The 17,734-nt window shown below is 38.9% G+C and overlaps 1 protein-coding gene across 5 annotated transcripts in view; it reads left to right on the plus strand.

Moving 5' to 3' along the window:
* The window catches only part of ARHGEF28 (Rho guanine nucleotide exchange factor 28), a 314,186-nt gene that overhangs the window by 223,363 nt on the left and 73,089 nt on the right, over positions 1-17,734 (plus strand). For all 5 annotated transcript variants that reach the window (XR_004624098.1, XM_034656360.1, XM_034656358.1 and 2 more), the window contains 6 exons: positions 540-651; positions 4,177-4,219; positions 9,742-9,865; positions 10,207-10,339; positions 16,114-16,169; positions 17,220-17,268. Coding sequence is in view for 4 of the 5 variants with exons in the window: in XM_034656360.1 (XP_034512251.1) it covers positions 540-651; positions 4,177-4,219; positions 9,742-9,865; positions 10,207-10,339; positions 16,114-16,169; positions 17,220-17,268 (517 nt within the window). In the remaining variant the exon portion in view is untranslated. The remainder of the gene's footprint in view (positions 1-539; positions 652-4,176; positions 4,220-9,741; positions 9,866-10,206; positions 10,340-16,113; positions 16,170-17,219; positions 17,269-17,734) is intronic.

Consider the following 17,734-nt stretch of genomic DNA (forward strand, 5'->3'; position numbering starts at 1 on the left):
TAAAATAACAAAAAAACTGACAACTCAGGTGAAAAAAAGTGACTCATTGAATATGCAGAGAAAAAAATCATTTGACTTAATTTTTCACTTTCAACCAACTTGACTAGAATGTCATAATTGCATTTTAAAGTATATTTGGGGCGGGAAGCTCAAGTTTACTAATGCATTGAAAAGGCAGTAAAATTTTAAAAGTTGTGATAGGAGAAGAAAAACAATGAGATTACATCAGAAATATTCACATTGACTCTCTTTACAGAGATGCTGATTCAGTAACATTCGTGGTGGACATATACGTAGAATTTTTTTTTTTGAAGATTTATTTATTTATTAGAGAGAGAGACAGCCAGCGAGAGAGGGAACACAAGCAGGGGGAGTGGGAGAGGAAGAAGCAGGCTCATAGCGGAGGAGCCTGACGTGGGGCTCGATCCCGGAACGCCGGGATTACGCCCTGAGCCGAAGGCAGACGCTTAACGACTGCGCCACCCAGGCGCCCCTATACGTAGAATTTTTTAAAAAAACTTTGGTATGATTTCTTTTAGGAGTCCTTGCTTTCTGGAGTCCGCTCACGTTCTTACTCCTGCTCATCACCCAAAATTTCTGTAGGAAAAACTCGGTTGGTGCGTGATTTTACAGTGTGCAATACTAGTGAAGGTAAGCATTCTTTACCGTTCGGCCTTGAGAGCGTTCTATTCCGGAGCGGATTTTCAGTTAGCGAAGTGTATAAAATATACAAAAGCAGCAGGCAAGAATTTTCAATTCCATTTTCATAAATGATTTTTCCATGCTTAGCAAAGTGCTTTTCTCATTGGATATTAGTCAAGTTATAGATTTCATTTTGATGAAAATACAAATATATACACACCTCTCTGTTGCTTTATTCTTTGAGCGAAATGTTTTCCTTAAGGACAATGTAAACGAGAATTTATTCTAGGTTCATTATTATGAGAGCTTTAGAGGATTTTAAGGAAATCAAAAAATTACTTTGCTCTTTGTATAAGTTGCTAAAAGGCAAAGTATAGCAAAATAGATTTGTTCCCTTTCTGTGTTTAGCAAGGGACTTGAGAGAGTTGCAGTAAAAGGAAAGAGTTGAAACATCAGTAAATGTACCTCAGCCTTCTTTGGGGCAATGTGAACAATCAGAACTAAAACTTTGATACAATAGAAGTTTAACTGATACACCTTTAGAAAGGGGTGCACATCATAAGCATACAACTTGACAAATTTTCAGAACTGAATTCAGATTAATAAACAATAATTATGGACAACTCGGAGCCGTCCTTGTAGCTCCTTTCAGCTACAACTCCCATTTTTTACTTTATTTTGAAACAAAGGTATTTCCACACATAATATGTTTTGTAGTAATTATATTTAAAGGCATATTTGGTAGTATTCATGTCCATATGTAATAGAAAGCATCATAATAGAATGTTTGTTAGTATATTAATGCTCTATTTGTCTATTATCCTTAAGAGTCTTAAAAGACCCAGAAAGCAAGATGTGCCTAAGTATTTGTAGTTTCCCATTGTAGAATATTTAAAATAGAATTTATTTCACAAGTTTCTTTCTCTTCCTTTTTACTATTCTTTATTAAATTGTTGTTGACATTTTTATGCCATGTGAAACAATATTGAAAACATAATCTTTATGGTTGAAACTACTATCCTAAAACAATGACTAACATATGTGAGATGTTCAATAATTATTTGTTGAATGAATGTACTAGACAAGGTACATAGAGTACAAAACAAGTGCTAGGTGTTGTTTTTTTTTTTTTTTTTTTTTTTTTTCCTTTTTTTTTCTGGGAATCCTTACTGGAAGAGGAGAAAGCAAGACTGATAATAAACATCAGTTTTAATTTTTGGAATGTGGAGATGGAGAAAAGGACTAAGAGAAAGAAAAGATAGAGCCACCTTGAGAGCACAGGAAAAAGATGGATTGAACTTGCCCTCTCCTTTTATATATATGAGAGAGATCTATCTATCTATATATAGATATAGATCTCCAGGTCTCCTTAACCTTGGTTTAGGTTGGGATTCCTTTTAATGGCACTTTGACATCTTTTCACTGATGGTCCTAGATGGGGAGCTAACTTTATACCTTAACTATTTAGAAAATGCTTCTAAGTCTTTGTAGTGTACAAAATGGCAGCCTTGCCATTATATCTGTAGTGTGACTGGTTTTTAAAGTCAGTTCAGAAGTTTGAAGTTGTTGACCAGATGACTGAGAGGAAATAGATTGTTTATAAGGGAAATGAGCCCTGAATTATGAATTCTTTAATGAATAAGGAAGGGTATCTGCCTTACATACAATCCTTAAATCTTTGCATTTGAGTTAGAATAAAAAACTGACATCAATTCTTTTGGCTTTTCTGTTAATAAAATCTTACCTTTAGACAGTATATTTAAATATAGGGCTTTCCATGAAGTTTGATCTCTAGAAGGTAAGAATCACAAATAGGCAATGTAGGTTAAAGCTACATAGTAAATGTACAACGATTCCAATGGGTGAACCATAGGTATATGAAGAATAAATTAGCTCTTAAAGAAGAGGGAATAGTTTTAACTGTGTGTGTGCATGTGTGTGTGTGTGTGTGTGTATGTGTGAGTGTGATCAATGCACAAGAGTGAAAGCTTGACTAGTTCAAAGATGTGATGTTTCATTGTTTAGTTCATTTAGAATAATCAAAGGTAAATTGACATTTACATTACCTTAAGTTATTTCTTGATGAGTTTGGAATAGTCCTAAAAATTTCTCTCTTTGAACAGAATCCAAGTCTCCTTTCATTCCAGGTGGAAGCTCCTGTATGTGTGCTATCATATAGTTGTACAAAATAGGGTAGTGTTTAGGCCTTTTTATTCTGATTTGTGATGTTTTCTCATCCTTGTCACTACCAAGAGGTTACTTATTATCATTTCTCATGGGTTTTTTTTTGGGGGGGGGCGAGGGTACAATGATGTGGCAACATTATTTAATGCTTGTATATACAAAACAAAATTGTATCCTGTAATTCCCTCTGGTACATTGTGTGTTAGATAGACAGGAATAGTCTCAAAATTATAACCTCACGAAGAAGGACAAAAGTGTTCTACTTTTAAGAATTTGAGGAGTGGAGTGAGTGTACTTCTGAAAATCACTGTGCCCTGTTAGATGGAATCCTATTAGACTTTGTCCAGTTGCCTGAGGCCGGTTCCATTCGTTTATTAGCTTGATTACTTTGGACATGTGGCTTAATCTCTAGGCATCAGCATGTTTACAACAAGCATATGATTTTTGCTCAAGAATTAATTTGAAGAATATTTAATAGTGGAAATAAAATCCTTCAAATTCTTCAAAGCAGATTTTTTGTTACATACCAGGTAGTGTTAGATTGAACATTGATATTTACACATTCAGGGGATATGTGTTAATTTGTTTTCCTCCTTATTTATCTGCAGCACTTTCCTTTGCAAACTGGTTTTGCCTCTTCACTCTTCTGGACTGTAGTGGTTAAGGAGTTGTCTCTGCTCTATAGATGATGTGCCCCACAGTGTCCTCTCCCTCCTTCAGTCTCTCTCACTGTCTAAATCAGTGTCTTTGCTCCATCCCTGTAGTGAACGCTCCAGTTCTGAGAACGAGATGGTGCTTAGCTTCTTGCCTGAGACTGTTCCTTTTATCTCCCATTTCCCTTGCCCCCAGGTCCAGGGGGAAAAGTGATTCTCCCTTTCCTACCACACAAAGCACATCTGTGAACTGGCTGCTGCTAGGATTTTATGAAGACATTGGAGCTATATTAAAATGTTCTCTTCCTTATGCTAACCTTCAAGACTTTTCTTTTGAGCTTCCCTAAAAGGCAGCTAACATATGTATTGATTCTGTATGTTAGGGAATTAGTATTGCAAGTAAGGGATGAAGCTCTGATGAGAAATACCCAGAAAGAACTAATTTTCTGCAATGCTGAAAATCTTTGCTGCCTCCTGCTTTTGCCATGTGGGGGCCTCTGCCCTGTTCTCTCCAAACTAGGGGCGGTGATACCCAAAGCAATGCCCTACTTACCTGCAAAATGTCTGGTTTTCTCATTATTTTCTAACTGCTGGTGTGAATAATGATAAAATATGGTTGAGTGTGTGCGTTTTAGACTAACACGTGACTGCTAGTTTGTCTGCCTCAGTTTTCATTTTATTGTTCTGTGTCTTGTAGAACAAAGAGCTTACAGCTTACCGGAGCCACCAAGAGAAAAAAGGTATTTTCACTGTTCCAAATTTCCTGAGGGTCTGCTTGCCATCTTTGGAAATGTTTGCACGTGAATTTGGAGATCTGTTCAACAGTTTGTGAGAGGTTTCTGTGTAATGCGCCTGCCTGAATGCTTTGCTCCCTCTGTGATCTGTTTCACAGCCTGCTCCTTTGAGTCCCCAGGTGTGCAGGCCTCAGGACTGGGGACAGGGTGTTCTCTTTTGGGTTATTTTCAAAGACAAACACTGCCAATGTACTGGACCAGTGGGAGCAACAGTGTGAGGATCACCTGCTTTAGAGAGGTGTTAGGTTCTTCCTAGGTCTGTCTGCCATGACAAGAAGACTTGCTTGGGAATAGGCCCTTGGTTGGTCAGATGTAGAAAGTACCTAACCACCTCTGCTATATCTCTTTATGGAATATTGGTTAGAGGGGTTGATTTACTTTGAAAGAAAGAATAAGTGATAGAGTATTTTAAGCATCAACAGTTTTCTGGTTGATAGGCAGATCTGAAAGCTTTAAACCTAAGCTTCTCTTTTCCCCAGAAGGCAAAACTGTTGCTGGAGTCAGGCTTAGGAAGCTGACCAGCAAGCAGGCAGGATTGTTGAGTTCTACTAGTCTTGAGTAACTGCTCATAAGTCACACTGAAATGCAAAACCAGTGCTGGAAATGGCATAAAGGTTTGGCTTGAAGAGACAATGTGAAAAAGAGGAAAATGGTTTTAAGTGGGTGATGATGCTAAAACTTGGAACCTTTTAATGCACACACACACACGCACACACGCACACACACATGCGCACACACACACGCGCGCATGCACACACGCACACGCATACATATATATCAAGATGGAGCTGCTTTGTTTTAAATCTTAGGAAAAAAGGGGTGCCTAGGTGGCTCAGTTGGTTAAGCCTCTGACTTTTGATTTCGGGTTGGATCATGATCTCAGGGTTATGAGATTGAGCCCTGGGTTGTTTCCACACTCTGAGGGGTGTCTGCTTAAGATTCTCTCCCTCTCCGTCTCCCCCCCACCGCTGTCTGTCTCTCTCTCTCTCTCTAAAAATAAATAAATAAATCTTTAAAAAAAAATCACTAAGAAAAATCCTCCATTTGTTCATTCCTGGTTTGTTTGTTTTTTTTTGAAACCAGAACAGAAATTTTCAAATGATACAAATAGGAAGACTAAGAATTACCTTTATTGATAGGATGATGATGAAGAGGACATGGACATGATGGGGACGGTGATGAAAGCAAAAGCAGCAATAACTGACCCATTGGGTATTTTTACATTTGCAATGGGTACAGCTTACATTTTACATGTATACTGTGTACATTGGGTACTCGCTTAGGCAGTTTACTTGATTGTGGGATTTTATCATCTTGGTTATCATTTTGGTTAATAGTGTTCTCCCTGTCATCTTTTTAACTATTGGAGAAGTAATGGACTGATGTAAAGATTTTTTTTTTTAAATAAAAATATTTATTCTCCGTTAGGAGAGGGACTTAGGATTAAAAAAGCCAGTGTCATAATTAGTTGAATACTAGTCTATAAAATATTTTAACTTGTATGGTACATGTAGGGAGTATCCTTTTCTCATTTTGTCACTCCTGTTTTTTGTCTTCTTTAGTCTGTGTTGGTCTACATTCTGAAAGCACCTGGTGTATCTAGTAGAGGAGATCTGTCATCTCAGTCTGTGCCCAGTACCTTATTGGATGTTCCAGTAGGATCCCTGGCCATTGCTAATGCTTTGCTTTGGTCATGTTGTACTTACTTGAGGGATCTGCCTTCTTTGGAATTCTCTTACTTATATTAATCACTTAGTTTCTGGGAAAGAATGCAGACGGGTGAAAGGGGCCCCACTCCAGACTTTGTAGGATCTTTTCTGCAAGATCGGACACTTCATCTGTATCAACTTTTTTTTTTTTAAGTACAAAATATAGTAGTATTTAATTCTCCAAAAATGTTAGTTTATACAGTAGCTGAAAAATACAGTTTAATACTTTCAATATAAGTGTATAATTCTTTTTTTAAAGTTTTTACTTAAATTCCAGTTAGTTAACATACATTGTAATATTAGTTTCCAGTTGTACCAACTTCTTTTTTTTTTTTTTTTTTTAAAGTTTTTTTTTTTTTTTCACAAGAGAAAAGAACAGCCAGCGNGCGAGAGAGGGAACACAAGCAGGGGGAGTGGGAGAGGAAGAAGCAGGCTCATAGCAGGAGCCTGACGTGGGGCCCGATCCCGTAACGCCGGGATCACGCCCTGAGCCGAAGGCAGACGCTTAACCGCTGTGCCACCCAGGCGCCCCTCCAGTTGTACCAACTTCTTAATGGTTATATGGAATGAGCATTATTTTATTGACACCATCTTTCTTAAATGTATTACATTTATTACTTGATATGTATTTTTTAAAAATCTGAGCATCTGAATGTCTAAAAATGTCTCGTTGTGCCTATTTTCAGTTTGGGTATTGGGAATTCCTTTTAATACTTAGATGTTCAGTTCTTCAAAAAATAAGAGATATTATAGTTTTAAGATTAAGATGAGAAAGATCCATGTTCTTAAGATACTTCAAATATCTTTATTGAAAAGGTAATGCCATGAGAATCTCTGAGGAATGGGGTTTGTGAAACTTCATTGTGGGTGATTTGATTGGTCATAAAATTAATATAGAGATTAGGCATCTTGTTCTGGGATTTGACGAGTTTAAATTAATTTTTGTCCAGATTCTTTTAAATTGAAAAGCTTTTCAAATTCTGTTGTGAAATTAGTCGGGGATTTTTCCCTTCTTAGTTCTTGCCTAATGTAACTAATTGTTACATAGGTGAATATAACATTGTTAGATTTGAAACATGAAATCAACCAGCCTTCTACATTTGCCCAGAGGTTGTGCTATGTTATTCATTCTCATAATGTGACAGTGGATCATGTCCATGATCTTCACATTTCTACTCTGTGGGATGTCTATTCTTAGTTTTTAAATATTGAACGTTCCAATATATTTTTGTTTACTTCGTCATGATTTGAGTCTTCTCAACCTTTGAGTTTAAAGAGTAAGTGGTATGATTTTATGTCGTTTTGTTGTAATATATAGGGTTTATGAAAACTGTGGTCTATTTAAAGGTTTTAAATCAAAACTGAGTCATTATTTTTGATATGGCCTTCTGTAGCATGGGGAATTGGGAAAAGAGTTGGATAAGCAGAATTTTCTTTTATTTAAGAGAGTAGAGGGGTACCTGGGTGGCTCAGTTGGTTAAGCCTCCAACTTCTGATTTCGGCTCAGATCATGATCCTCAGGGTCATGAGATCAAGCCCCAGGTTAGGTTTCCACACTCAGTGGAGAGTCTGCTTGAGATCTTCTCCTTCTGCCCCTCCCCCTACTGGCACTCTCTTGCTCACTGATGCTGTCTCTCAAATAAATCTTTTTTTTTTTTTTTTTATAAAAGAGAGTAGAGAGTAGAGCTTTGTTTCTGCAGGAAGGTAGATGGGGGGTGGACTTCTTGACCTCACAGTCCACATAGACCTTAGCATTCTTTAATTCTGTGACTGAGGTCTCCTCACCAGATTGTTCTTATCGTAGACATTGGAAGGCAGTTGGTGGGGTCACAGAAGGTGTTCTGGAGATCATTCTTTGCAAGGTCTCAAATGTGTTTTTCCCCTCCATTCCAAAAGTGAGTCTGTTGAGTAATATGTCATGAGTTTTGCAAATTAGGATGCTTAAGAAACAAGAGGTTTGAAAAATTAAAAATATGTTAACCAATTATCTAAGGAGGTGGTTGTGGAAGTAGAAAGGAAATAAGAAGGTACAAGTTCCTTTTGTCACTCTGAGTTGTCATAGAGTACCTTCAGTTGTGTCCACCCTCTTTCCTTTCTGGCTTTTTGAGCTGTTTTCTCCAAGTAGCAAACCCGCTTTCACTTACTGTGCAGAATTCGAGTTAGCAGGACATACACTGTCCTGCCTGTGCCCTTAGATCTTCATGACCAAGAGGCACTTCTGAAGCCATTTATCATCTTTTCTAAGTGCATTCATAGGTTTGAACTCTTGATTATCTAACGTAAATAATTACATTATTAATAATCTATAATATAAATAAAGTTTCATTTAATATGTATCAGATAAGTACATATTGTATTTAAGTGTGGGATAGGGCCTTAGAAATAATTGTAAATCTTTCTTTTTCAGTTTGTCCCAGTTTGAACTTTTATTTTTATTATTAATAATAATTTTTTATTATGTTATGTTAGTCACCATACAGTACATCCTTAGTTTTTGATGTAATGTTCCATGATTCATTATTTGCGTACAACACCCAGTGCCCCATGCAATACGTGCCCTCCTTAATACCCATCATCAGCCTATCCCAATCCCCCACCCCCCTCCCCTCTGAAGCCTTCAGTTTGTTTCCCAGAGTCCATAGTCTCTTGTCATTCATTTCCCCAATAATTTTAAATCTAAGCTTGTCATTAATCACATGAAAAAAACTGAAGTCCTGGGATTTGTCATGGGACTCATTGTCACAGAATGTGATCATATTTTTTTGGTGCATATCAGTAATATGATAGCTTTTGAAAAGTATATCCCAGAGATGAATGTGTTACCCACTAATGCGGATGAATGAGAAGTTTGGGAGGTGGGAGAGACTTTGGTTATAGAATGTTCCATAGAAGTGTTACTGGTTTTATAGGATACTTGGTTGATCTTTAATATATTCGCTCTCTCTTTTTCTTTTTGTCTCTGCTGTCTGTCTGTAATAATATTAGAAATATAAGGCTATCGGAAAGTTTCAGAGGAAATAGAACTTTCCACAGATGGGACTTGTTTTTTTCTAAAGAATGATTATGTGGCTTAGGGGAAAATAAATGTTCAGTGTGTTCACAGATTGGAAACCATTATCTTTAGCTTGCCTTTTATTGTGGGGAAGTATCAACGGCCTCCTGTCTTTTACAACCTAGGGAGTCTCAAATTGCAAATAGCCTGGTTGGGTGGGAGAGACTGAACCAAGAGGCAGGCAGTCTGTTTCTTAAGCTGTATTATCAAAGGAAATGTGTATCTTCTGAGTATTATCCCTATGTTCCATAAATAAATAAGCAGTTTCATATTACTGGTTATTTGCTTTCTCTGTGCCCTAGGAAATTTCTCTTGGCATAGTAAATAGGGAGATGAGTGTTTGCAGAGTAAAATTTTAAGCCTAAGGTTTCCTTTATTTTTCTGGTTTGCATTATGAAAAATTTGAAGTATACAGAAAAGTTGAAGGAATTATGTGCTGAATACCCATTTCTACCACTTAGATTTTGTAATTGATAACATTGTGAGATAGTTGCGTAATCATACATCTATCCATTATCCATCTATAAGACATATTTTTAGTAGATTGCATTTTTATCTTTAGGATAACCATTAAGACCTGAGAAGAAAGTGTACACACACACACACACACACGCGCGTATATGTGTGTGTGTGTGTGTGTGTGTGTGTGGTTTTTTTATTCCCTCTTTAAGTCCTGATAAGCCATGGTAACAGATTCTTTTTTGTAGAATTCAGGAAGAAGAATGGGATAAATACATTATACCTGCCAAGTCTGAGTCTGAAAAATACAAAGTGAGCCGCACTTTCAGCTTCCTCATGAATAGGATGACAAGCCCTCGGAATAAATCTAAGGTAATTAAAGTTGTGTGCCCATTGTGTTTAAAATGTAGCTGGTTCCATTTTCAGCAAATGGTATAGTTTTCACTTGCCCCTTAAAATCAGTGATCTTAGGTTTTGTACACACATACCTGAAGACCTCTACATTTCTTATGGAACATTGTCCAAGTTGTTAGAAGTACAAGACAATGGTAGGCTGGCCATGATTCATTTTGGTGTTACTGTACCCCTCCCCTGCAGTCTTTACATTCAGACAGAAAATGTGGAGATTTTGTATGGCTTCTGTAAGTACATTGGCTCTCAGCATTTGTCTTTTCTCATTTCTCCCCACTTGGCTGTTGCTGTTGTATCTGAAGACAAAAAGCAAGGATGCCAAAGACAAAGAGAAGCTGAGCCGACATCAGTTTGTCCCTGGAACATTCTCTGGGGTTCTACAGTGTTCGGTCTGTGATAAAACGCTCCTGGGGAAGGAGTCATTCCAGTGTTCCAGTAAGTTCTTGGGCCAGCGTGTACTGTCTTTGCATTTTGCGTCCCCAGGCAGTAAGCAACATGAGAATAGGGCCATTGTTTTTTCTTTTTTAAATATTTATATATTTATTTTAGTGAGAGTAGGGACAAAGGGAAAGGGGGAGAGTGTCTTAAGCAGACTCTATGCTGAGTGTGGAGCTCGATGCCGGGCTCTATCTTATGACTCTGAAATCAAAACCCGAGCTGAAACTAAGAGTGAGATGCTCATCTGACTGTGCCACCCAGGCTCCCGGAGAACAGGGCCATTGTTAAGCAAATTTATATAAACCTTCATTGCAGTGCTGCACGTGTGATTGGACAACTTACAGAGCAGTGACCCATGATGGTTAGAGTCAGTGCTTGTTGTCCACAAGTAACAGAACCCCAGACCTGTATATCTCACTGCCTATTTGAAGTCTCCACTGGGGCGTCTAAACAGCTTCTCAAAGTTGCACGTCTATAGTGGAGCTCTGCCTTCCCACTCCTGTGCCCATGTGCAGGCTGATCGCTCCGTCAGTGGCAGCTCTAGTGCGCCCGTCCCATGCTCATGGCAAAAACCTTGGGGTCTTTCTTTATGCCTCTTTCTCTCTCACATCCCACATCTAGCCCTACAGCAGTCCTCTTGGCTCAGTCTTCCCAATATGTACGAAAGCCAGCCACCTTTCACCCTGTCGCTGACATCACCCTGGCCCAACACAACCATTTCAAGAGCTTTCTAACTGGTTTCCTTGTACTTTTAGCACAAATAGCAGAGTTCTGAAAACATCTGTTCTCAAAATATCAGCTGAGTGAGCTTGTGAAGGCACAGATCCCCTGTGTTCCAGATCCTCCAGTGGCTTCCTGTCAACCCCTAAGGAAGGCAAAAGCTCTGACGATGGGTACAAGGCCTCGTCATCTCTCCCGTTGTCCTCTCCCCCTTCATCCCCCTGCTCCAGCCGCTCTGGCATCTTGGCTGTTCTCAACGTGCTGGCATGCTACTGCCAGAAGGCCTTTCCTGGCTGTCCCTTCTGCCTGCAGTGCTTCTTCCTCCGATCAGCCATGGGGATTGATTGCCCCCTCACCTCCTTCAGGTCTGTTCAGATGACACGTTCTCAGTCAGCCTTCTCCTGACCACCCTGTGCTTGGCTCACACCAGAGACTCAGAGCTACCCTATCTGTGGCCATCATCGCCCAGAAACTTCTGGTCTCCCAGACCAACGAGGAAAAACTAACCACACAATCCACATGCCAAAGGGCTGTCTTTCCTTCTGTGTTAATGGTGGAAGTTCACACCTTGGGCATGCTGATTCCTCTTCCATGTTGTCCCCCCCACTCAGTACCATTCACTCCTTCACTTCCTTTATCCTGAAGAAGTACTTGTACCACATCAGTCTTCGTAAAACACCACTTTCATCTACCCACGTCTGCTTAAGGACTTCTCTCTCTCTTTATTTCCTGGACTAAGCCCCCACTTTGCAGAGAGATGTGTTTGGCTCCCTGTACGTTGAATAGTCCTACTTGGTTCCCTCTTTAGGCTTGGTGGCTCCCTGTGTGTTGAATAGTCCTACTTGGTTCCCTCTTCAGGCTTGGTTTACAGCCAGAGGCCTTGCCAGGCATGTTGTCCTTATCTCCCACCGCGTGTGTTCTCCTGTCTCTGACTCTTTGCCTCTGATCTCCCTCCTCTTCGTTTCTCCCAACTCTTCTGCAACTGTCTTGATTTCTTACCATCTTGGGAGGTCTCCCCTGACCACTCTGTCCAAAATTTTTGTGCACCACATGTATGATTTATTTATCCTATTCCATTCCATACTGGATTATGGACAACCCCTTGATTTTTAACTACTGAAATCGGCTTCAAGGACTGTAATGACATAGTGATGCTTCTGAATGCCCTGAAGCAGCTACCACAAAGCCCAGCCCTTGGGCACTCCTGTGTAGTTAATGACAGACAGAAAACTGGGGCAGGGGGTGGTGGGGAGGGAGGTGGCCTCACTGAAAGGTAAACTGTAGTGTAGCACAGAACGTGGTGGTTCACAGAAAAGTGGTCAGGTGGATGGCCATAATGTTTGAGTGGAAGATGGAAATGGCTGAAAATATGGAGGATGTATTTAACTTTTGAAGAAATCATTATTATTATTTTTAAATGCAGTAGGACGCATAAAAGATGCAAGGTTTAAGGAGAAATTTAAAATTATCCCAATTCTTACTAACTGGAGAAGATGGCTATTCATATTTTAATGTGGTCTGTTCTAATTATTTAAAAGCTAGCTATTTATGATGTTTTATTTGATATGAAATGTATTTAATTACTCCTTACTTAATGTACATTTAACTTTTTTTCCAATTTTTTTAATAACAACTAATGTATCATTCTTTTACATATAACACTGTCCACATCTTTTTAAAAGGTTTTTATTTATTTATTTATTTTGAGAGAGAGAGAGCTTGCAAGCTGGGGAGGGGCAGAGGGAGAGGAAGAGAGTCCCAAGCAGAGTCCCCACTGAGCAAGGAGCCATACACAGGGCTCGATCCCACAACCCTGAGATCATGACCTGAGCAGAAATCAATAGTCAGACGGTTAGCCAACTGAGCCACCCAGGCACCCCAACACTGTCCACATCTTAGGTTATTGTCTTACATTCTAGCATCAATATGAGTATATGTGAAGTTTCCCCTTTAACACACAGTTTTTAAAAAGTTTTAAGATTTGTAGTTTTTAAGAAGAAGAGCCTTGGGGGTTTAAACTTTGGTTATTAAGGTTTTTTTATATTGGGCAGGAGATTTTGACATATATAAACTCAGCTGTTACTGGTAAATCCTATTTTATGCTTGTTTTTTTGTTTTTAAGGTTACTATTTCTAGTCTTAAAAACATGATCTATAAAACAAAATGTAATATAGGCATTCAAAATTCTGGTGGTTGTACTCTTTTATTAAAGTCCAAGTTGCTAGTTTTTGACAAATACTATATTTCTATAAAATTATTTTTGTTTATAAATAGATTTCACTGCTTATATTTAAGTGTTACATTACTGGGTGCACAGAAGTTCACTAATCACAGCTTGGTTGCAGATTTAGCTTTCGTAAACATAAAATTACCATTCATTGCCTTTGGTATTGATTTTTACCTTCTCTAAAATTAATATTCTTCTTGCTTTCCTTTTCTTTGTATTTTCCCTATTTCTGTGTTTTTATTTTTTTTATTTCAGTGTTTTTATTTTGGGGCATGTATCTTTAATTTAGCTGTAGTTAATCTGTAACTGAGACATACTATTTTATAACAAGGCTTTTTTTTCTTTATTTTATAGCTGTCAACTATGTTTTAGTTCTTCGCTCTTTTCCTTGATGTTTAATTTAGCTATTTATATACCACGTGTTGTTGATTTTTATGTTCTCAGGGTTTGGCAAGATAAGCTCTTGTAGTATCTACTCGTGGTAACTTTTAAGGCTTACACTTGAATATTCTTAAATTTCTCTTGTATTTACTCTGTTTTCCCCTAGACTCTCTTGGTATGCTAAATTATTAAATTATTATTTTTATATTTATATATATATATAATATTATTTCTATGTTGTATATTTAATCTTTGAAGAATGGTGTTCCATTTCAAGAAGGATTTGATATTTGTATTCATTTCTCTGTCTCTGCTCACAAAATTTTTTAGATATGATTTTTTTGTTTAGCTGGTTTTATTGCTTCTGCTTTTTTTTTCTTTTTTAAAATAAAGCTAACTGATTCTTGAACTCTTAATTTTGATTCTGCCCTTAATAGTCTTGAGTAGGATTTCAGGTAAATCTTTTTTTCAAAAGGGTTATTGGAGTGATCTGTTTTCTGAAACCTTGTGTATCTAAGGAGGTATTCATCTGGCTAAATGAATTCCTAAGCCAAAACCTTTCCCCCAAAGATCCTGTCAACATTGGTCTATGAATTTTGGGCATTGAGTATTACAATAGAAAAGTTTTGAGGCCTGTCTGACCTTATTTCTTTGTTGGTAACCTGTTCTGCCCAGATGCTTGAGAACTTTACATTTTTCAGTCATAATAGGTATTGTTAGAATGTGTCTACAGAGGGGCGCCTGGGTGGCTCAGTTGTTAAGTATCTGCCTTCGGCTCAGGGCATGATCCCAGGGTCGTGGGATCGAGTCCCACATCAGGCTTCTCCACTGGGACCTGCTTCTTCCTCTCCCATTCCCACTGCCTGTGTTCCCTCTCTCGCTGTCTCTGTCTGTGAAATGAATAAATAAAATCTTAAAAAAAAAAAGTATGTATCTACAGAATAGGTGTCATTTAATTCCTAGAAAATAGGGAGACTTTTTGATTTGTCTTTTGTAGGTTTTTTTTTAGTTCGATAAAAGTTTTTGTCAGTTGTAGCTTTGACTGTGGCTTCTGATGTAATTTTTCTGATTTCTTCCTTGGAGAAGTGTGATCTGTTAGCTTTTTTTGTATGACAGCTACTTTAAAATTATACCCTCCTCTTTCTCTACATTCAGGAGGGAATCTTTCAAGTTTAACTTCCCAGTGCTGCTTTGATATTTTGGTTAAATTGATTCTTCTCCGTTCGGTCCAAGTTCTGTTTTCTTGTCCCCCAAAGCTCCATCTCCCTCTCATTGGGCTGGCCTAATGTCAGGTCCTCTACTCCCTTCATGGTCTTTTGGTCCTATTTTATGTCATTTTGTGTCTCTGAGGGAAAACACTTTCCAACTATCGAAGTTTTTCCTCTCTGTTTCTTGAGTTAATAATCATCAGGGGCTTACTTTTCCTGTGAGTTTTCTGTCTAACTTTGTGGACTCTCATAGCTTCTACTTTTTCCCCTTTTCCTGTCATTCACTTGTTCTGGAATGAGGAGAGAGCAGTCTGATTTCCATGTTTGCCATCAGGACCAGCACGTGGATAATCCTGACCTCTGCTCATTGGCCATTGAGGTATTGGCTAACATGCCTCTGTAGACCTACAGTGGGAGGAAGTTGGGTTCTCTTCTCAGTGGATTATAGGCACTTTTCCAGTGTGGTTGGGATGGACCTAAATGGGACCTTCTCCCCACAAGGAAGGATTCTTTCTAATGAAGATTGTGATAAGCTGCAGGCTCCTCCCTCTACACAGTGTGTGGGGGTGTGTGGGATGAGAGAGTCATGGTGGGTGGTGTGGAGGCTGATGGGGATGGAGGGCTGGACGATAGCAGCCTGGCAGAAAGCGGTCCCCACGCACAGGGGCAGCTTTCTGTGAAGACAGCCTGGGTCTCTGAGCCAGGAGGCAGAAAGGAGCGGGCAAACTCTTCCCTTCTTTTAGTGAAATCGAGGCCACATGTTGTATGGAGGAAGACAAGCCGGCGGCTAACTTGTCTCTTTTAATGTGGCTACCTGTAGTTGGCAGGAGTTCCTTCTGGAGCCTGACAGGACTTTTTTTCAGCATTGTTGTGAATTTGTTTTCTTTTTTTCCATCTTGCAAGGTGTTCTGCCTGGTACAGGAGTGGGCAGTTGCCACCAGCCAGATGTCAGAAGTCCCTTGCAATGTAGGGCATATAGTAGTAAATGAGTTCTCAGGCATGTCTATCATGGGTGTCTATCGTGCATGATTGCAGGTTTCATAATTGGTAAGACTCTGTGCAGAACGGGAAAAATATCTCCAAGGAAATGAAAATATTAACCATGTGCTTGTGCTCCAGGGTGGGGTTACATGTGATTTAGATATTTTTCCTTATGTTTTCTCAATATTTTTGTGTGCTACTTTTGTGATGACCGGTAAAAGCACAATGCTGTCTTACTTATTTTTGTCTTTCAGACTGTAATGCAAACGTACACAAGGGTTGTAAAGACACTGCATCTCCGTGTACCAAGGTAACCTGTCATTTGTTTTACCTGTGCACAGGTAGCTTTGTTGCTTCCTGTTATCTGTTTAGGTCTTTACTCTTTTATTACTGTCTGTATTTGTTTCTGAAGTGATCATTTATAATGATGAAGAAAAACACATATGTTCAGAGTGCATAGTTGTCTCCTGAACTGTCCACCTTTGGAAATAGGAGAAGCTCAGATGTGGCCGCCTGTGTTATAAGGTATAAGTGGGTTAGTCTTCCTGTTGAGAACTGCTTGGTTTACCAGTGTGGACCTCAGGTGTATGTATATGACGCCTAGAGTGGTAATTCTCAAACATGAGCAAATAGTAGCTTTACCTGGAGGACCTGTGAAATGTAGATTTCTGGGCCCCATTCTTGGATTTTCTGATCCAGTAGGATCTGGGTGGGGTCCAAGAATTTGTATTTCTAACAAGTTCCCGGGGGGTACTGCTGTCCTGGGACCACACTGTGAGGTCCCCTGGAATAAAGGAATAGTCTCTGAGTTTGGGAGTGGGCTTGAGGAAATGGATGCATCTGGTCACATCTGTTCCTTTCTTTCCCACTCTAAAGTCATGTTAGAAACGTATGTGAGTGAGCGTGATGGCACTTCAGAGGGAACCTTGAATCTCCAACCTCTCTGCCAGTTGAAACAGACCTTGTGTCAGGTCACATAGTCCCAGGTGATGTTTCAGTACCCCAGAGTGTTGTGGCTGGTAAGCAGGAGGGATAGCCAAGAGTAGGAAGAACAAGTAGGAGAAAGGCAGCGCTGATAGGAACTCCTCTCTCAGCCTCGGTCTGGACCCATGAGTTGGAGATTTCTGGTTCCCATAGACTTTTAACAGAGCTGGGATATTCATGACCTGCGTTCATGAGGCATACCTTCATCACAACTTACACATCTCATTATCATAACTTTTTCTTTTTCGGTGCATTTAATGTCTTTTGCTTTAAATTCTTCTTTGTTTGAAATAAGAGTCCTGTGTAACTGGATGGACATTTTTGTAGTCAGAAGGAATTTAATCTCATTTTACGTGTTCCTAATGTTCTTTACCAGAAATTCCAAGAGAAATACAACAAGAACAAATCACAGACCATCCTTGGAAGTAAGTGATGTGGAAATGCCAATTTCACACATACCATACTTTTCTCCAATGTAAAATACCTACTCCTTTTGTATTCTCTTTTGTCCAAATATTTGTTCTTTCCTAACACATGATTAGTGTAATATTTAGTTATACAAGGAGGTCAAGAATGGTATAAACGTCTGTGCCAGCCTAACAGCCTTTGTACTAGATGTCCTATATGATATTTTATTTTAGAGAGGCCTATAAGGGGGGACGTGTTAGGATATTGCCTCAATTCTAAGACATGATCTAGTATAATACGCAGTATTGATTTAATAACAACCTTGGGGAAAAGAGAACATGACATTAAGTGTACATAACTTTGTTTTCCTCGCACTAACACATACTTAACTACACAAATACCTATCACATGCTTCTTCAGAATCAGAGTTAGGGACAAAATCCTGAAGTTTGGAGTCTACAGTCCCTGATGTCCATTATCATA

The sequence above is a fragment of the Ailuropoda melanoleuca genome, chromosome 3 (assembly GCF_002007445.2).
Source record: "Ailuropoda melanoleuca isolate Jingjing chromosome 3, ASM200744v2, whole genome shotgun sequence".
In the NCBI taxonomy this organism is placed as follows: domain Eukaryota; kingdom Metazoa; phylum Chordata; class Mammalia; order Carnivora; family Ursidae; genus Ailuropoda; species Ailuropoda melanoleuca.